At 35.2% G+C, this 22568-nt stretch overlaps 1 protein-coding gene across 8 annotated transcripts in view; it reads right to left on the reverse strand.

Annotated features, from left to right (window-relative positions):
• The window catches only part of LOC145664754 (uncharacterized), a 147825-nt gene that overhangs the window by 23757 nt on the left and 101500 nt on the right, over positions 1 to 22568 (reverse strand). For 4 of the 8 annotated variants that reach the window (XM_081731679.1, XM_081731677.1, XM_081731675.1 and 1 more), the window contains exon 7: positions 394 to 1524. The exons of 2 other annotated variants lie outside the window; for them this stretch is intronic. In XM_081731679.1, the coding sequence (XP_081587805.1) occupies positions 738 to 1524 (787 nt within the window). In that variant the 3' untranslated portion in view covers positions 394 to 737. Of the gene's footprint in view, positions 1 to 393; positions 1525 to 13384; positions 13881 to 18349; positions 18481 to 22568 lie in introns of those variants that run through there. 2 more of the 8 variants (XM_081731682.1, XM_081731680.1) reach the window with 2 other exon arrangements.

A 22568-nucleotide genomic window follows, 5' to 3' on the forward strand; every position in this document is an offset into this window, starting at 1 on the left:
TTCTGTTGTTTGCAGAAATTTGATCCTTATAAATATATCTTTCCATGCAAATTATGAAATTTTATTTGTAAATTTTGTAACAAGTGGTACACCAAAAGTATTCCAGCACCCTTCTTACATTTATGTTCTTTTTTAGAGGTATCCAATTTAACAATATAACGCCTGTTATTAATATCAGTGGGATGTGCAGTATGGTTAGCATAGTAATTCTTCAATTTTGTACTTAAATTAAATAGAACTATTTCACGATGTTGATAAACGTCATTCGGTCAGACAGGAAAACTCTTCACGTGTATGGCACAAGAAGGGTAGGATTTCGTACAAGATATGTCATAACATTTTTCCGAAGATAAATCCTAAGATATTTCCTAGGATTGATCTCGTGGTGTATAGCGCGCCTTACTGATTCCAAACCCAAGCAGTGGGAATAATTGGGAGCGTAAAGAAATCATACAGCATGTTGCGTCAAAGCGAATAATTATTACCAAAATCATTTTCCGATTATTATTATTACGTTCCATATATGGAAACTTGTTATATAGGACGGATGTTTTTTCTTCCTCTTGTCGAATTTTAAATCAAAACAATAGGCTTCTTTCCCAACGACAGTAGAAGGCATATACCAAGTTTCCTTAACGGATTAAGATTGAGACTGTTAAAAACCAAATAGACACACAAATGTCGTTCAAATTGAATAACAAAAGCTCGCTTCAATTACTATTCGCTATTGCAGAAGTTTAATTGGAACATGACCGCATATGGATTTTTAAATTCCACTTTTGAGAAAATCTTTTACCACATAAATCACACTGAATATTACGCTTTCCCGCATGAAGTTTCAAATGTGTATGTAAATTGTATTTACGTGCAAATCTTCTGCCACAGATTTCACATTCAAATGGTTGTTCACCTGTATGAATTGTCATATGAAGTTTAAGAGTAACAGAGTTTGAAAGTGTTGCATCACAAATTTGACAATTGAATCTTTGTGGTTCCTTGTGCCTTAATAGGTGTGCTGAAAGCATATATTTCTTTATAAGATTCCCACATATGTCGCAAGGAAGTTTTTCACTGTGGTGTATGTTTTTATGAGCATAAAGGGCATTTCTTTTATCAAACACTTTATCACACATAGGACAAGTATGCCCATGGACCTGCATATGAACTTTCAACTTACATTTTGGTACTCTCATGCTACATATAGTACAATTCACTTCCATATACTCTACGAAAGATTTACTTTTCTTGTGAATATTCTTAAGATGACACACAAGTCCATACTTGCTTTTGTATTGTTCCCCACAAATTGCGCAGACCCAGTCTTTGGCATCCGGATTTGAATGTTTCTTCAAATGAACATTCAAGTAGCAACGCTTCGAGAAAACTTTAGAACATATTTGACATTCATGTCGTCTTTTGTTTTGATTGCTTTGCGTATGGTCCTGACGTTTTTCCTTCCCAAGACATGTCTCTTCGCTAGTAGTATTATCACTGGTGAGTGCATTCATCTTCTGATTTTCAACTCTAAAAGTAATAATAATAATAATAATAATAATAATAATAATAATAATAATAATAATAATACAAAGCACATATTACACTAACACAGTAAAACTTTATAAACATATCTCATATACTGTATTGGCTAAAAATATGTGACTAGCCACGTCTGAATCAACTACACGTGTATTTCGCTATACAGTGTTTGCCACGAGATTTATCGATAAACCGAAGATTTCATCGGAAAGAGCGTGTAATGTTACTCTAAGAAACAAGATCGGTATGTTATAGAATCACTCCAATTGTTAAAGACATAAAATGACTTTTTCTAATTTCATTCAAGTAAAATGGATTTTATTATGACAAAAATCAAGTTTTGGTTCCCGTCATATAAACATTACAATCTTGTGCACGAAACAATGAGGAAACAGAAAAATATACGTTGACTCGATATTTCTTGCCGCATTCAAGCTACGGCCTCAAAATGGCTATTTGTACGTCTCGGACACAACCCGTAAACACAGTTCGGCACATAGAAACATATTGTTAGAAAAGGAACTTGTAAAAGTATTGTTACGTTTCTACTTCCTGCTGTCACGTTGCATGTCAGGTTTACTTGATTAGTATTTTCCTGTCACCTCCTTTAACTGTGATAAGCGTCTCAAGTCGCTGCGACATCGAATTTATCAACCAACTTATTCTAGGTACTCTTCAGATTTTAGGTTTCGTCAACGAAAGCAAGTTCACTTGGACCGTTAGACGACATGCAACCCGAAATCATTACGGGGCCGAAGTTATAGAACGAAGTTTCGCGCGTATTTCACTTTCTGTAGTTCGTCGATTCTGTCTACAGAACGCCACTTTTCGTTTGTTAGTTCGTGCATTGCTTAAACGTGACAGTCATCTCCCACCTTTAATTGAGCTAACTTTACAGGTGGTAACGGACTTCAGTCAGATTTTCCTCACTTTTAAGTTTGCTGGCAAACTCCCTTTCACTGAATTTACCCTTATGCACCCCAATAATCTCCTATTTCACCACAACCGTCACTTCACACTTTCCCATCTGTAGGTCTGCACGTATTATGTGTAAACAGCAGAACTTCTAAGCAGCCAGTAGCTGACGAACCAACTACTAAAGGCTTGCTGGTGGCTCCATCAGGCACACAGCAGAAGCTATAAGGAGCGCCTGCATGAATTTGTAGGTTTCGTTTTCTTAAGTTTTTCGACATTTTCTAGCTGAGGTTTGACAACATCAGAAGATGCAAAGCAAAAATTGGTGTTTCTACTTCCTTATTGTTATGTATTGTGGCAGACATGTCTTTGACTAGGTAATGGTGACTGCTTTGAAACAAATGCAGAGTATGAGAATTAAATCTGTCATACCTGTAGTTTCATGTGAAGAAGAAACAAACTTGTGAACCAAAGGTTTAAGAGAGAGAGAAGGAGTGCGCCACAGCGGCCGGAAGATTGGTGTTCAATTTAACATGGGATCAACCATTTTTTAGGCAAATCATGGGTTTATTTCGTTCTTTCGCAAAAATGTCTCAATAGCTCACTCAATATGATGCATCTCATTTTAAAGGTGCAATTTGAACGCTGTACGTGATATTTTCTTCTTATAAATACAGATAATTATAATCCAAATTCCCATAAGAAAACGATCAAAATTAGAGGGAAAAGTCTTCTGTTTTTTTACAGTAAGGAAAAGAGCTAAAAACTTCGGACTTTTTTGAGAATGGAGTACTATCTTTGTATTTGTGCGCTACTGTACTATTTGTTCGCTGTTTCCAATGACATTCATTACACAATCGATGAGAAATTATATCCTTCATTATTGAAGCTACAGAAATCAGAAATCAGATTTTTTCGTGTTCACGTACTTGGCCGTCTAACTGCTAGATGGCACTATAGTCATTCCTCATCCCACTTTCCTTCTCAGCGGGAGCCAGTCCTTTTGAAAACCTACTTTGAACTTCTTAACAGGGGCGGGAGGAAGGAAGTCGTTGTGAAGAACGGGAACTTCAAACACGAGGAATGTCAAAATTTATGACCTCTTTACAGTGCTTAAAGTGACATCAGATGAGGTGGCGGTATGGAACAAATATGACCATATTATATATATATATATATATATATATATATATATATAGAGAGAGAGAGAGAGAGAGAGAACTAATATGTAAATGTTTCACGCTCCACTATCATCTATGGCGTATATACTGGTTTGCTGGCTTGGGCTAGCACCAGTGATGGAAATTTTCCGGAAAATTTTCCGATTCATAAAAACATACTCCACTTATTCCTACATCATTATTTAGCCGTGATGTAAGGTGAAACATTTTCTTCTATATTTTTCCGGAAAATTTTCCGTTCTTAACAAACATCAGTGACCAAGTAACAATTCCTCAGTATTCATAAAATAGTTTGAATTCATGTATAGAAATGTCAAAAAGTGGAAGATCATTTAAAGAAACTGAAAATTTTCATGGTTCACACAATTTTCAGTACTATGTAGGAACAAGTGAAACAATTTTTCATGAATTTGAAAATTGTCTGTCCTGTGCAGTGATGAAAATTTTCCGGAAAATTTTGAAACGGAAAATTTTCCGATTCATAAAAACATATTAAACTTATTCCTACAACGTTGTTTAGCAGTGATGTGAGTTGGAAAATTTTCTTCTATATTTTTCTTGAAAATTTTCCGTTCTTGAAAAATATCAGCGATCAAGTAACAGTTCCTCAGTATTCATAAAATTGATTGAAATCATGTATAGAAATGTTAAAAAGTGAAAGATCGTTTAAAGAATCTGAAAATTTTCATGGCTCACACAATTTTCAGTACTATGTAGGAACACGTGAAATAATTTTTCATTAATCGAAATATTTTCTGTCTTGTATGGAAAAATTGAAGAACTTTTTATGAGTCGGAAAATTTTCATCATTTTGGAGCAAAAAGTAAAACAATTTTTTGTGAATCGGAAAGTTTTATTTGCTCTGTGGAAACAAGTGAAAAAAATTTCATGAATTGGAAAATTTTCATCACGATGTAGAAACAAATGAAAAAAAAAAAACTTTTCATAACCCGGACAATTTTAGATATTATGCATAGTGATGTTTGGTGGAAAATTTTTCACTATATTTAACTTCACATTCAGCTATAAAATTAAATTCGTGTAGAGGAAAGTTAGACAGCAAAAAAAATATTATTTTCCAATTAACTTTCGGAAACCAGAAATTTTTCTAATATTTCAAGTTGGGAAGTAAAAATATACAGTGTTTTCTCTCTCTCTCTGTCTGTCTGTCTCTCTCTCTCTCACTCTATCTATCTATCTGTGGGTGTGTAAGTTGCAGGGAACATACATGGAGTTCGTAAAGAAATATGTTTTTTATTTTGTAAATTAAAATGAAATTACTTGTTGATTTTAGAACGCAGAGCTAATAGTGAAGCTTTTTGTTTCTTTTATTATTTTATTGGAAGAACAACTACACAAATCAGCTTCCTTATTAGTTTTATTTCACTGTCTTCTGAATGAATATATGAATAAATAAATGTTTATTTCCAGAAAATGATTAGTATTTGCTTTCATGAGTTACTTAAACTCGAATTTTGGGTAGTCAAAATTTACAGTAGGCACTTTATATTATATCTACTTATTTATAAATGTTGCAGTGTGTAAATCTAGAAAAGTAGTAAAGCTATGAGATAACGAAATATAATTTTGTGATATCAAATGTGGATTCTCAGGAAAGAACGCATTGAAGTTTTTGAAACATTCTTGAAATGAAGAATCGTTAGATTTTTACTTCATGAAATTTTTTAAGACAATATTTATTACTAATATATTTTACGGCTAAACAACGATGTAGGAATAAGTAGAGTATGTTTTTATGAATCGAAAAATATTCATGACTTTTAATAAATTGAAATTTTAAATAATAGAATTCGATTCCCGAAAGCTAATTGGAAATTTATAATTTGTTGATGACTAACTTTCCTCTACAGGAATTGAATTTTATAGCTGAATGTGCTGTTAAATACAGTGGAAAATTTTTCACCTAACATCACTATACATAATATTCGAAATTCTCCGGATTATGAAAAGTTTTTCCACTTGTTCCTACATCGTGATTAAAATTTTCCGATCTATGAAAATTCCTTTCACTTGTTTCTAAAGAGCAATAAAACTTTCCGATTCACAAAAAGTTGTTTTACTTTTTGCTTCAAAATTTTTACCGGTATGCCATACCGGCCGATTTTCTAACTTTCGGATGCATAACCGGCTCATACCGGCTCACTTTAAGCACTGCCTCTTTAGTTGATGGTTTCTGTTTCAGCAGTACAGTGTATTTGTAGATGGTTTCTATGAGAAGAAGTAATTTGTGTTTGTAGCGATAAAGTCAACCTTTCGACAGAGATTTGTGAAGGAGAAGCCGAACCAAAGTCTTCGTTTATCTATTCCAAGAAAGAAATGAAAACTTCCTGCAGGACTGAGAATATACATACAAGAGAAAAGATAAAATACAATATTATAATCTTATTATAATAATCGAGTAGATTAATCCCCGAAATATTCTTTGTTTACCTGTCAAAAAATCAAGAATAATATAAAGCTCTTTCATCAGCTTCCATCCTACAACATACTAAACACAAACATTATATATATATAGTGGCGGATCCAGGATATGATCAAGGGAGGAGCTAAACCATAGTTTGTCTCTTTATCCAGAGTAAACAGGATTGAAGCCCATTTTATCCAGTGTATACCTGAACGTCAAGGGGGGGGGGCTATAGCCTCTATAGCCACCTTTGGATCCGCGCCTGTATGTGTATACTGTTTGCAGTGCCGGATTTACGTATAAGCTAAACAAGCTATAGCTTAGGGCCCTGCTCTCTTGGGGCCCAAAAATCTAAAGAAAAACTGGATATACATTTCTAAAATATAAGAAAATTAAAAAATAAAATAAAATGTATATATACGTAGCGACAATGCTTCCTGCTGTGTAGCCTACGTTCATGTAATTAATGGGGCTCCTTCTGCTAGTCTGCTTCCTAAATTATCTCTAGTTTGTTCATTTCTGTATGTAGGGTGCCTATGTTCATCTGGACACATAAAGGACCCCATTACCTTAAACAGCTTGGGGCCCCACGAAACAAAAAAAAAATCCGACTCTATCTATTTATGCATGTTTGCTCCCTCTTTTTTCGAAGCAGTGTTTCTTTGATATTGCTTCAGATTCCGGCAGGTTTTACCAAGGAGGGAAGAGTCCTTATTCATTCCAGGCATTCAAACTAGGAACTGGACTACTTGCTTCCAACATTCTGTCCCCCATGTATCCCGGTCTGAATCAATTGCCTAAAGCCCATAAAACATTCAAATCCAAATGTAAATGTTGTTCATCAGTGTCAACACCGAAATATTTCTCAATCAATGGTAGGGGTGTTTGGTATCCTCAATCTGTCTCCCTCTTATTAGCGGAGAAATATTATATTCGGTAGTAATTTTTTTTTAAAAGTGCTGTTTAATGTATCGCATAGGAAACTAAATTTTTATATACCCTAGTAGTATAGAAACGCACCATACGGTACCTTACAAAATAAACATTCTATGCCAAGGATGCAAACATTAACAACAATAATAGAAAAACATACTAATAAACATTTTAAAGACATTTTTTCATTAATCAAGTCGCACTTAAAAGTAGAAAACAATTTTGGTTATGCATGACTTTTAAAAAAAAAAAGATGGGATGCGCTCTAATATAGGCTTACATACAGTTACTTTATAAATTCTTAAAATGACGCGCCCCATTCTTTTTATTTAGGCTTGCATAAATAAGATTATTTTTAACTTTTTAGTGCGAATTGATTAACAAAAGAATGTCTTTAAAAGGTGTTTGATCATTTTTTTTTATTCGTTGGACACATTTTCCAAATCCTAAAGTGATATGCAACCAGGGAAATAAGGGCTGGTTAAAGGCTAGTATTTATTTTAGGATAAAATAGTTGAAAATAAAAACATATTAAAATTTGCTTTTAAAATAAATAGATATATTGCAAAGTGTGAAAGTAAAAATGAAATATTGTATTGTCGCCGGACTTACGTCGCTCTGTGACAGTTCTTAGTTCTATGACGTCAGGAAATAAGTTCAATGTATACGAACACTTATTCAATGTTTGAAACAAACACCTGTTACGTCCTTGTACACTCATCTCCAAAATGATTGTCGCATATCTATAACTGTCTTCATGTAAGAATATAATGTAATACTGAATTTGCTGGGTACTTTTAATACTGATACTATGTGTATAATCGGGAAATGTATATATGGTAAATTTCATAGGAAAATATTTATAAATACGAAAATTAGAATGAGTAAATCATAATGTTGCTAAATGGACACGAAAGTTTTATTTTCGTTTTATTGTTCTTATTTACTCCTCTTTTGACATGAAACTTGCATACATGTCTCTGCCGATTGTACACATACTAACATTATAAGAAATACCGGGTGAATTCGTTATCAAATTATATTCCTACAACAACATATTTATAGACATGCGACAATAATTTTGGACATGAGTGTACCTTCCTGAAGAAGGTGACACATCTTTTAATTCTATTGTTAATGAAGTGGTCTATTTCCCCAAATAAAAACCAATACCAAGCAGAGCATATGCTCCCTCCTGTTCTTCTAAGCCGGTACCCAAGGCTAAATGTAACATTGCGTCCCTTTCCTGTTGTAATAGGAAAAATTCGGGATGGTCAGCTACTGGTATCGATCCCAGGAACATTCGAATGTGAAGGCGAGACAGAGGGTAAATCTGGTGATCATATTTTGAAAAGAAAATAAAGAAATGGATTCCACTAAAAAAGAGTCACATTGCCAATACATTTCAGATCTTTGTCTGGGTTTTCTGCCTTTCAATTCCAAGTTTTTTTTTTAACCACGAAGGCCCAAAATAAATTAGAATATCGACTCTCCCGTTTTTTTTTTTTTAATATTTGTATGGTTCTTCATTTTATATCAGACTCTTCCTGCACTATTCCCGCGTTATTTACCATAGGTAGAATCCTTTGAGAAAGAGACAGGCGAGAAGTGCTTTAGTTCTCTATGGTATGTTTGTGACTGTTGTAGATATTTGGCTGACGGCTGATATCATGTTGGTCCCTCTTACAATATCTCTGTATTTATTTTTTCTTCAGTTCTGTTTCTCTTTTAGCCAAAAGAAAGGAATTTCACTCCTCTGTCCCATTTGCATCCGTAACCATCCCCCTCCTGCGCTGTCCAACTTTGACCACATGCAGGGGAAAACGAAGGAAAAGGAGGGGTGCCATTTGCTTTGACGGCATTTCAGCAATAACCCCATCTGTTGCCAAAATAAGGAAACACTTTGCACTGCAATATCTTCGATTTGTCAAGGTCAATTGACTCCTTCCGACTCTTAAGTACAACTCATGTTATTAATATAAACTTTGCCGAAGATTATTAACTTATATCATCATAAAAGAAACAGGAAAGACTTTTTGAAACGAAGAAAAGTAACATACAACTTTGCAAGCGGAGGCAAAGAAACCTACCGTAACCAGACTAAAGACGAATCACAGCGTAGTGATCGTGGTTCAGTGGTCAAGGCGCTTGGACAGTAATCTGGAGGTTCTTGGATGGAATCCACGTCGGGCATTTTTTACAGTAGGAATCGTGAGTGTAAACTGTGGTGTCATGTTGTTAGTTTTTCTCCTGTGAAGGAAGTCATTTCAACTCTAACTTGTAAGAACGAGAGAAATTGACTATTTTTCATGTTATTATACATCAGAAATATCAACATTGTAAATTATAAAATTTATCTGAATTTCTTCGGACGGAGTCGAACCGCGGACCCCCAATTCACGAAACGAATACTCAAGTCACTACCTTAAGACTGCTCTTTTAAGTGAGTCAAAAAACACTCGTGTATGTAGCAAATTGCAAACGTTTACGATTCCAATATTTTATTAACGATGAAACACTGATTTCGGTCATGATAAAATACTATGGACCAGAGAATTCAAGTTTAACTTTAAAAAGAAGACAGAATGTATCTCCGTAACTTATCTATATTATATTTGATTATTCTCGTTTTACAGTTATTTCCAGTAACCTTGAACAACAGGGACACGACCACAGATACTTTGAGAACATTTAATATTTCAAAGGCTCTCCCTTCGGGAATCGAGACCCCACCTACTAAACTATCTGATGCGTGGGGTATCTGGTTGTTCCCAAGGCAAGTAAGCTTGAGACGGACAACATCTTGCTCGTGGGTTTTCTCGGGACACCCCCACTTTCTCATTTCAACAATTCACCCATCATAATTCACATCCTTTAATCATAGTCTTCCTCAACCTAACAGGCATAATCGTGTGACATTAAACATAAAGAGTACATTTTCAAGCTGTTAACCCAAACCAATCCGAATCGAAAAACAGTTCCATCCCAGACAGCATGTTTGCTTACCGCAAGCTTGCCTGTCGTTTTTATTTGATTTTATTTCGCTTTGGCTTATACACAAAAGCTTATTTCTGCTTAGCGCAAGCTGTAGTGCGGGCAACCCACGCTTCACTTGCGAGACGCTTTTCTTCAGATTGAAGTAAAAAGCCAGCGCGCGTTCGATTTTCAGTTGTTTTCAAAAACCACGTGACGCTGACCTCTTAACTTTCGGCGACAAGGTAGTGTTCGCGTTGTTAGCTTTCAGCTTGAATAAAGGACAAACTTAATTATTTTTTTAAATTGTGCCGTCTAGTACTCTAGTACTCTAGTCCCACGTACCTATAATGTCGCTCTTTATTTCCTCATATTTCGGTAACCATGAGGCATAACGAATTATAGTATATATGTATAAAGCATAAATGTAAACATAGATGGCAGCAGATTTGAGCCTACTTATTCCGCGAAAGAATACAGAACTGTCGCAGATATTTTAATATAAACTTCAAGTTTAACTTACAGTATAAACTTTATCTGAACGCTGTGTTTAAAGTATAAACATTTTCTGCGTTTTTTTATATAAAAAGGTAGCAATTTCAAGTACTCGCGGCTAGTATATCAACGTATTGGATATTTGTAAGAAGCAACGGCGCGTTGCTTATCACAACTAAACTGTAACAATTATGCTTATTTTGATGTTTTGCAGAAGCGGATCGGAGACTTAGGTGTTTTTACGGTTGTGTATTTGCTTCAATAATTGGGAAGGCGAGGGGAAGATATTTTGTAGCATAGATTTAGTCACACGGTTAAATTATACTGATTTCATACTGTTTTATCTAAATTCGCTTACTGCAAGCTTCCATATAACTTGTTTGGCGTGTTTTCGCTAGCAATAAGCTTAATAAAGCTTGCCATTGATGAGAATACGCTTATACTTGGCTTGCGTTTGAGATAATTTGACTTGTGATTAACTTGTGAAGACAAGCTTGCCGCAAGCCTTGCCCAGATGTAACTAACTAGCTTGCAGCAAGCTAATTGGCTTGCATATTATAGCTTGCGGCAAGCTAATTGACCTTGCAACAGCAAGTTTGTGGCAACTTGCAGCAAGCTTAAATTGCTGTCTGGATATATTCGTTTAACCAAAATTGGTAAATAAGAACTATTCTTTTTTATATTTGTATTATATTTTGTTAAAATATCAATATAACGCATACATAATCCAATGTCCTTTACCCAAAGAAAGGGCGTTACTGTGTATCGTGATCAAGACAAACCCTACTTAGTTTGTTAAGGCATCCGAAGGTTCGATTCTCATATTGTCAAGTAGCTGACACCTTTTCCCCCCTCTTTTCCTTCCCAACTATCTCTTATAAGGCAATTCATCCTTATAGAGGGCCCAAAAATTTCTTTTCATTTTTCTTAACTTTAGTATGCTTATTTTCATTGGAATTGGACGTAATATTGAAGTTTCAAATATTCAGTAATAATAATAATAATAATAATAATAATAATAATAATAATAATATAGAAGACAAATTCCGTATGAGGACAGATTGTATTAAAATCTGTAAAATCACCCATAGCGTTAGGCAAAATTTACAAAATAGTCGGGATTGGAGAGAAGTGTCAGGACTATGACATACCCTCTGCATACGTCCCTACAACTAGCTATATGTTAAACGGAAGGTTTCCAGGCAAATTTCATGTAGAAAGTAGGGATACTGAACTCACAAGAGGCATAAGAAAATTTGTTAAGTAATGGTTATGCCGGCTATGTTACAGAAGACGTCGATGATGAGAATGGAATAAATATTGTAATAATCAAAGTGGGAGGAAGCGCAACCGGAAGAAAACCTACACACACTGTGTTTGTTAAGCACAATGCCCACTAGGCGGAAGCTGGGTGGAACGGGGTGAACCATTAAATTAACAACACTTCAGTAATAATAATAATAATAATAATAATAATAATAATAATAATAATAATAATATTAAAAGTGTTAAAGGTGCCCTAAAATTTGGCGAAACTTACTTAAACTTAGGGAGGGGGTTGGGAGAAAGGGTTCCGTACCTTTAAGAGACACCTCTGAAACTACCCAAATTTAAACGAAAGCTTTCCACTAAAGTTTTATGTAGAAAGTATTCTACTGTACGTTTTAAGGAAAATAACTGTAATAAAAATAGCTGAGTATCATTGAAGAGTAAGGCATATAATAAACTAACTTGTAGAATATGCAGCTGTAATTATAAAAGCATTGCTACAAAAAATATATACACAGACCATAATTCAGTGATCTCTGAAATACAAAGTAACAAAATAGCGTATAAGATTCAGTCTACAGAGCAACTGTTACTTAAAGAGTGGTATACACTATTTCGAGAATCGAGATAAGACGAGAAATGTTTATACTTTTCGCCTCGTCTCGATTCTCATCTCCAAAGCGAGACGATAATTTGAGTTAGCCCTGTCCCATCTAAAATCTTAATTCTCATCCCGATTTTGTTTGTTTTGTTTTAGAATCGAGATGAGAAATTCCTCTTCTCATGGGCAATATTAAACAAAACCGAAATATATTTTTGCCAAATGTCACGTTTCTGCTTGCAATGGTATGACCTGAGCGATAATAAGTTTCTAATTTTCAATCTTCTACGAGATAATTATTATTATTACTCCTGAAGATTTGATAGTTCAAGTATTGAAATATCCGAGTATTCAAATATCAGAATATAATAAAACGTGTGTCATCGCCAAACAATCGCCATCAAAATTACTAAAGTAAAAAAATGCCTGACGTGGATTCGATCCAAGAACCTCCAGATTACTGACCAAGCGACTTGACCACGATCACTACACTGTAAATGATTCGTCTTTAGTCTGGTTACGTTAGGTTTCTTTGCCTCCGCTTGCAAAGTTGTTATTTTTCTTCGTTTCAAAAAAGTCTTTCGTATTTCTTTTATGATGATATAAGTTAATAATCTTGGGCAAAGTTTATATTAATAACTTGAGTTGTTCTTAAACCTTTGGTTCAGAAGTTTGTTTATTCTCCACACGAAACTACAGATATGACAAATGGAATTCTCATATTCTGCATTTGTTTCAAAGCAGTCGCCATTACCTGGTCAAAGACTTATATCCGCCACGATACATAAGATGGCAATGTGGTATGACATGAACGTAAACTTAGCATTTGTTACAAAATCAAATATGTTTAATTTTGGTGAAATTGCAAAAAGCCATTTTACTTATTCTTTTCTAATACGGGTGAAACTAATATGCGTATCTCGTTTCCTGCACTAATATTACAAGCTCTTTTCGAAGAAGTACTCAGTTTTGTGGTAAGACTAATGATAAACGCAGTACAGCCAAGTATTTGATTCAAACATGGGAAGTATTATATTTTTAGCCATTATGGAATATATATATCCCGTAGTGGCCAAAAATATAAGACCATACATGTAAACGATTAACGCGTACAAAAAATTTAAGGGTAGCTACCTGAAGACAAAACAAGAAGGAAAGTCCTGTGCAACTTTTGTAACCATATGGTCCAGCTAATCGAATATTAATGAAGAAAATTTTAATTTTTAAGTAAACCTCGTATAAAGCATTCTTAAGAATTTTTCTCTCAGCAAACAGATCGAATATGCATATATTTTTGTGTGCGTCGCGTCTGCGACAGAAATCTTGGTGATCTCGTCTCTCCAAATAAGGTGCTAAAATTCAGCACAGGAAGCAAACTTCGTCTCCAAAAATTCCTGCCTATGGGTTGTCATAGTTATTTTTAGCTTCGACATCACCAGGCTGCATTCTGAACCTGTCTGCTGCGTAAAAACGCGAGGAGACGGGGAGAAAAATTAAGTTATTCTAACAATTGTTCCTGGTGTGACAACAGCATGTTACCAAGGAGGCAGTTCTGAAAAAGCAAACAAACAACACTAAGCGTATTATGGTACATTTGTTATACAGTTAAGTACAGTGCTTAACACATTAAAAGTGCGTTAACAATAATAAAAATGTTGTCTCAAAAGTTTAATCTAAACAAGTAACAGCACAATAAAAAGCATCCAGTCCACCCTCCCAAAAAAATAAATAAATAAATAAATAAAACAAACGAAATTCACCCCGCAACCTCAAAGACATCCCCCTGGAACCGTCATAAATCGCCTTTCTTCAGCATTAAAGTGAGTAAAAAGTTACAGTGCGAAATCGCGGAAACTAACGGTGTAGTAAAGTTCAACCAGTAACCCGCGCCTTCCGCGATTATAATAAAAATAATTGGGCAAAGTGTTAAATTTATTCCCATATTCAATTATTCAAATTAGAGTGCCAAAATGTAATATAATATGTGTTTGTGCAGTTTTAGTGTTGGTTATTAAAGTAAAAAGTGAAATTTTGCATATCCTTCGGCAAAATAATTATCATGGTATAAATTTATATTTTCTAGTTTATAAAATAACCTAATTTATTTTCTTTCCAGCATAAATAACCAGTGCCTATGCAACATTATAATTCTTGCATTATTAAACTGCATCGGCATTAAAAATACAACTAGAATTAGCTTTTATGTCAATTTCCCAAAATGATCTAACCCAAATTCTAAACCATGTTGTCCAATGGCTATATTGTCGGCTTTGGCAAAAAATCCAAACTGTTATTAGTCTAAAACGCCCAAAAAATAAAAAAAATCAAATCTCAAACTATTTTAAGTGACCAAGCCCTCCTAGGGAACTGCAGAACACAAACCACATACACTTATAAATGGCGCCCGAACAGGGACAAACCGAATCGAATCCTGATCCACTCATAAACTGGCTTAGCCCGAACAGGGACAAACAGAACAGAACTCAATACTCTCATACTTTTCTCATGTCAGCGTAATTTCGGAGCAACAACATATTGAAAGCCCCGTAAAATTAACTTTAGAGCCGTTTATTTCGAATACCACAATACAGAAACGTGGAAAGTTCATTTTCCCACGTTTCTGCACCTTGTAGCTCCGAAACTATGCCGACACGAGAAAAGGTGCACGGGACTTTTCTTCTTGACCCTTACATTTTCTATACTTATTAATTGTTCATACATATATATAGGTAGAAGGTCGTTTCAAGGTAACTGGTCCACCCTATTATATATATATCGGGTAGACCAAATATCTTGAAACGACCTTCTACTTATTAAACTAGTAGGTAAAATTTTGTAACATGGAAATACCAATACAACAATACAAGACTGACATATTCTGCAGTCACTCGATTAATAGTGTTACCAACTCAACATAAATTAATATGTTTTCAAATAGCATTGCGTCAGTTTATTCCAAATTGGAAATCTACGTGTCAACGAAAACTTATAATCCCATCATTACTGAGTTTTACAAACTAAGGACGCCATAGTATCATAAATATTCGTAAGTATTCATACTTTGGGGGTTTCTATAACAGTAATAATGCAAGTGAAACGGACGTGTCAACACATATCGGAAGTGACAGTGTCGAATAATATGACTGTATTGTTTCTAACAAGAACAAAGGTACAAGGGACTGACATATTACTTTAAGCAAAATACATTATTGTGAAAATATGCTTAGACAAGCATCACATACATCGTTTCTAATAAATATAAACGTTCACAGCAATTTGATATCTCAATCCGTTTCAAAGATATGATAAACAAACTTCCAGTTTGAAACACTATTTAAAAGTATGAGACTGCGAGAACTTGTAATTAGAACTACTAAAAGTTATTAAGGTAATATTATAAAATTAGATATTCTTTAAAACAATTTTGCACAACTACACCATTTTGAGCAGTATAGATAGCTAACTGGACACGTTTTTCAAATCTTTGGAACGGTTTGAGATATCAACATAAAGTAAACGGGATTATGATCTTTACGTTGCTTAGAAGAGTAGATGGAAAAGGGGCTTCTGGGCCACTTTTTGGTACGAATTTTACCACGCTTCTAATTGGTTGATTTCGGTCACGTGACCTTCGAATCAATGTGATTTCCGGAGTAAGAAAATAGATCTGAATACACCCAGACCCGTGCTGGCCCACCGGGACATGTTCCGGTGCGCCCTCACATTATAAAATCACATTATAAATAAAGGTACAATTTTTTTACAATAAATTCTTACAGTCGTGAAGAACCCGTGATAAGTACAGTGTTCTCTATACATAAGACGACCTTGCAAAACCACATCAAAGATAAACGGTTTTATTTATTCTTTCTCATTGTAGTTTTTACTGTTGGTAAAGAACCCGTGAAGGGTGCAGTACGCCCTTTACGTAACACGGCCTTGTGAAACTAGGTTAAAGATAAACTGTTTTATTTATTCTTCTTTATAACACAGTTCTGTACAATAAATACATACTGTTCCTCCTTATAAAGAACCGTCAAGTACAAGAACAACAGTCAAGTACAAGATTTCAACGATCAAAAATAATAGTACATAGTTCAAATAAGAACGCTTAGAATTTAGATGAAAGAGAAATACACATGTGTTATTGATCTGTTTTGTTTCGGTACAGAACAAACTCTCGGAAGAAGAATTTAAATGAAACGAAGGCTTTAACGTTTAATACCTTCTAGGCTAATGGTAACATGTGATAAATGAACGTCTTCCTGTCCAAGTTATGAGTGTGAGAAAACAAAAAATAACTTTTATCCAGATTACGGTTGCCATATTTTGAAATTAGAAAAGCGGAGGATTCTAAACGGTAAGTACTGATGTGAAGTTGTGTATTACAAATACTGATCTAGGATCCTTCGGACCTTTTTTGTTTTGTTTTGCTTTGTTGTAACGATTTCCTTAAGTGACACTTCCAATGTGCTTTTCTAACGAAACTAAAGTAAAGAAAATTTAGTTTTTGCCTTTGTTTTATTAAGTTCAACAAATGTGAGTCTCGAATTGTGAAGTAAGTACTAAGTAAATACTACAGTAAGATATCTGTAATTGTAAGGATATTTGTAAAACAAATTTTCCAAAGAAACAAGCAATATATGGCAGATATTGTTCATACGGTTTTTTCTCTAAGAAACAAAATAATCACTGAATTTTAACCATAAGAAAGGTAAAACACTGTGCATTAGAGCAAATCTCTTATTAGCAAAGGCTCTGCGCACGCACACTGGGTAAATAGCTCGCAGCCTGAATCTGAGTGCCAATCCAAATTTAACTCAATCGCGATTGAGATTGACACAGAGATGTAGCGGTTTGCGTTGAAACAACACTTTGTCAACAAAGTTGTCTTAGATTTTTCTCCATTCCAAAAAACCGGGTGGTTTTTCGTGATTAAGAGATAATTAAGTGGGGGACCAATATAAGACCTGAAAATCGAGTGATACCCGCTGAAATCGGGTAATATGGCACTCTAATCCAGATTAGGTTTAAAATGACTGCATAGGACAGTCAGGCGGCATGTAAAGAAACATAACATGTAATATCCATAAATGCAAAGATCATATGTAATGAACGAGTATACACGGCATTCTCCACATGACACACTGATTCCCAAATATTGTGTGAATACATATTAGGAAAAAGTAAGCTGCGTTAAAGGGTTTCTCATCGAAATATGCAATTCCGTGAAATTGATACTTCTGTGCAAAGAGTAACAAAAATGGAAGAAACACGAGATGTTGTACATGTTGCATACGATACAAAGAAATGCGCTGGGACAGTATACTTGATTTATCGATTAGGTGAATTTTCTTACAGGGATACTTTCGAGTGGCTTTTTTCCTCCCTTGGAGTTGGCAAACTGCTCTTTCCTCTGAGCTACGAAAAACCACATTGCTATTGTCAATGTACTAAAATAACATCCTAGTGTAGCTCATTTACATTTGGTTTTGTCAGTGCTGAAGAAATTTTCTAGAAGAAACATCGTTGGAATTACATCCAAATTATGAACGAAAATCGGACCATCGGGTTTACATCGGAAACCTTCCCATGGGAGAGTATTTTTCCATGCCTCCATAATCGCCTTCGAGAGATAGGATCTCTTCAATCTTTCCTACGTGAAATCGGAGGAAATCACAAAATGTGGAAAGTCGAATTTGAAGACAGCGTACTGGGAAGACTAGCAGTAGTCATGTGTGGTGCGTAAAAGTCCACATGCAACTCTATTGAATGATCAGCAGCAGAGATTTATTGTGAGCGTGCGGCGCGGTATGGTTGATAATTTTGTGGTAAAGCCTTATTTATTACCGGCTCTACTATTTTTATTTTTACTAATATTCTCTCAAAATTGTTAGAACATGTTCCCTTGAACATAAGACAGCAGATGTGATCCCAGCATGACATTACTCCTGCACATTTTGACAGCAATATGCAGACCTACCTAAATGAAACATTTCCAGATCGTTGGATTGTGAGAGAAGAACATGTGTTATGACCACCTGCTCACCCTAGCACACGCTCCTTGATTTTTTGGGGTGTTATGAAACGCGGACAGCCGACTAGGAGTGGTTCTCCAGCTTGGGGGTTTGGGTAGGGCTAACAACCTCATCCTGTAAAAAAAAAAAAAGCACTTGTTCAGAAATATTCACAAAAGCCTCGGACAAGGACTGATAACTTGGCATTGCCTCAGCAAAAGAAAATGGATATGAGATTTGGAACATGGAATATTAGGAGTCTTTATAGGGCAGGCGCGTTAAAATCCGTAACGAGTGAGTTAGAGAAATACAGGATGGATGTAGCAGGAGTTCAGGAAGTTAGGTGAGATGGAAATGGATCTGTGAATTCCGGAAATATTACGTTCTTTTACGGGGAAGGAAATAAAAATCACCAGTTAGGAACAGGGTTTTTCGTTCATAAACGTATATTACCAGCAATTAAAGAGTTGAATTTGTTACGGACAGACTTTCTTTTATTACTCTTAAGGGACGGTGGTGTGATATTGTGTTAAATGTACATGCCCCAACTGAAGATAAAGATGACGAAATAAAAGACAGTTTTTACGAAGAAGTGGAACGGATATTTGACACTCCCGCGATACCATATGAAAATTCTATTAGAGGATTTCAATGCGAAGGTAGGACGAGAGGATATTTTCAAACCGATTATAGGAAACGAAAGTCTACATAAGGAAAGTAATGACAACGGTGTTAGACTCGTGAACTTTTCAATATCCAAAAACCTAATCGTGAAGAGTACAAAATTCCCACATCGCGACATTCATAAATACATTTGGACATCACCAGACAGGAAAACACATAATCAAATTAATAGCGTTTTAGTAGATAGAAGGCGGCAATCTAGCATAATTGATGTCTGGTCTTTTAGAGGGGCTGATTGTGACACTGACCACTACCTGGTAGCAGCGATAATACGAGAGAGGTTATCGTTGAATAAAGGTAATATTCATTGTCCGAAAACGGAGAGATTCAATTTAAAGAAATTAGAAGAGAGAGCCAGGTAAGAGAGAAATACCAGATTGAAGTTTCGAATAGATTCTCGGTTTTAGAAGATTCGGAGTGCACTATGTTGAGGATACCTGGATTGAAATTAGAGATAGCATTAAAATTTCAGCAAAATAAACATTCGGACACGCGGAAATACGTAGGAACAAACCATGGTTCGACCAGGAATGCATAAAACTAGCAGAGAAGAGAAAACAGGCAAATTACGCTGGCTACAAAATCCGAATGAAATAACTACACAAAATTTCGCAGATATCAGGCGGGAAACTTCCGAAACTTTTAGAACAAAGAAACGCGATTTTCTGAAAGCTAAAATTAAGGAACTTGAAGATAATAGTAAAAATAAAAACATCCGGGATATGTATAAGGGAATCAACGAATTTAAGAAAGGCTATCAACCTCGTGCTTATATACTAAAGAAATCGGACGGTACAGTTCTCACTGACACGGATAGCATCTTAAATAGATGGAAAGATTTGTTTGACGATTTGCTTAACACGCAACCAAAAACTAGTGTGCGTGGAGAAAAGGAGATACACACCGCAGAACCGTATATTCCAGAACCCAACCGAATAGAAGTTGAAACCGCTATAAAGAAATTAAAGAAACACAAATCTCCGGGTGTAAACGAAATTCCGGCTGAGTTAATTTTAGCTGGAGGCGAAAAATTGTGGAACAAGATACACAAACTCATTCTCCTTATATGGAACAAGGAAGAATTGCCACAAGAGTGGAAAGAATCAATCATTGTTCCAATTCACAAGAAAGGGACAAAACTGACTGTAATAATTATCGAGGCATTTCTCTTCTGTCAACATCCTATAAAATCATTTCAAATATTCTATTAGCAAGACAGGCCCCATATGCAGATGAAATTATTGGAGATTATCAGTGCGGATTTAGACGAAATCGATCAACTATCGACCAAATATTTACCATTCGCCAAATACTCGAAAAAAAGTGGAAATACAATACTCCGGTGCATCAACTATTTATTGATTTTAGAAAGGCTTACGAATCGGTTAGGAGAGAAACATTATACAACGTTCTTACAGAACTTGGAATACCGAGAAAGCTAATTAGATTAATTAAGAAATGTTTAAATGAATCCCAAAGTAAAGTCCGGGTAGGAAAATTTTTGTCCACAAGCTTTCACGTCGAAAATGGCCTGAAACAAGGAGATGCGTTGTCGCCATTATTATTTAACTTTGTTCTGGAATGCGCTACAAGGAAAATCAAAGATAGCAACCAGGGCCTAGAGTTGAACGGTATTCAGGTTATGGCACATGCTGATGATGTAAATTTAATAGGGGATGATAGGAAAACAATAGAAAGAAATGCAGAGATCTTATTAAACGCTTGCAGGGACATGGGTTTAGAAGTAAATGCAGAGAAAACTAAATACATGGAAGTGCGTCGGGACCGTAATACGGCAAATTATAGATGCGTTAAAATATTAAATAATACTTTTGATAAAGTGGATACTTTCAAATATCTAGGATCAATATTAACAGAGGAAAATCATATCCACGAAGAAATTAAATGCCGATTAAAAGCAGGGAATTCGTGTTACTATTCGGTTCAAAATCTCTTGTCGCGAATTCTGTCGAGGAATTTGAAGCTTAAAATATACAAAACGATAATCATGCCTATTGTTTTGTATGGCTGCGAAACATGGTCACTTACTCTGAGGGAAGAACATAGACTAAAAGTATTTGAGAACAAGACTCTGAGAAGAATATTCGGACCCAAGAGGAACGGGAATGGGGAATGGCGGAAACTTCATAACGAGGAACTACATAATTTATACGGTTTACCCAACATTGTTAGGGTCGTCAAGTCTTGGAGGCTTAGGTGGGCAGATCATGTAGCTAGAATGGAAGAAAGTAGAAACGCTTTCAAAGTCTTGACTGGAAGACCAATCGGAAAACGACCATTAGGAACACCTAGGCGCAGATGGGAGGACAATATTAAGATGGATCTCGCAGAGATTGGAATACAAAGTAGAAACTGGATGCAGTTAGTTAAGGATAGAAGTCAGTGGAGAGCTTTTGTGAACGCGGCATTGAACCTCCGGGTTCCATAGGCCATAGAGTTAGTTAGAGTTATTGCCGTTTGTTCCAGAATTTTGATTGCTTGTAAACCCTGTTATTGTTTTACAGACATGAAAACAAAGGAGGCTGTTACTTCTTAGTAGTACTGACCAGGGTGGAAAAAAAATCATGATTTTTTTTTAAAAAAAAATCATTTTTGTTGATTTTTTTTTTATTTAAATCGATTTTTTTGATTTAAATCAAATCTTTCTTCTCGCGTAATACAAGTCACGAACTGAAGGTAAAACATTAGGAATTAATATTAAATGTTAATTATGCCATTTAAGTGAAAGCATTGGGCTTGAATTTTGAATTGATTGCCAGTCGTTAACTTATTTCAATCCCAAATAGAGATACAAGGGTCCGGAAAAAACGTCTTTTTTTGGGGGGAAGGGGGGCTCGGTTTTTTCTGCTTGGCTTTTATGCTTGGGAAATTTTGGGTTTTTTTCCAAATTCTGCTTTAAATTGATAAAGCAGGTTTTGTTTCGCTTCTCTACAACACAATAAATCATTTAAATAGTAGTGGATGCAGATAATAATACAAAACCTCGAAAATAAACATGAATTTCGAAAACATATTTCAAACAATTTTAATTAACACATTTTTATTATGAATCCCAAAAAATTAAACATTTTTATTATGAATCCCAAAAAATTAATCCATGTATATAATAAGTTGCAGTTAAGTTTTAACTTTCTTATGCATTATAAGCAATATCTCTTATTATGAATTAAAAATACAAAAACAAAGAAAAACTGTTCAATGACACAGAATTTATTATACTATGAGTGTGAGTGCAAACAAATAACACATCGGGAAGATAATATATTTACAGCACAAACTCTCAAAGCAAATTTAAGTTTCGACGCCATAGTCTTCTCAAAAATAACAGGTTCTCTTTGTTGATCACGTATATCAAGTGGCTCAAGTGGTACAACGTTGGCTTCGCCTTTGGGAGGTCATGGGTTCGATTCCCGCTTCCGACCATCCTGACGGGTTTTCCAGTGTTTCCCTCAGTCCTACCAGGCAAATGCCGGGATGGTACCTACTAAAACAGGCCTAGACCGATACCTTCCCAAATC

This window comes from Thermobia domestica, chromosome 11 (assembly GCF_964235325.1).
Source record: "Thermobia domestica chromosome 11, izTheDome1.hap1.1, whole genome shotgun sequence".
In the NCBI taxonomy this organism is placed as follows: Eukaryota; Metazoa; Arthropoda; class Insecta; order Zygentoma; family Lepismatidae; genus Thermobia; species Thermobia domestica.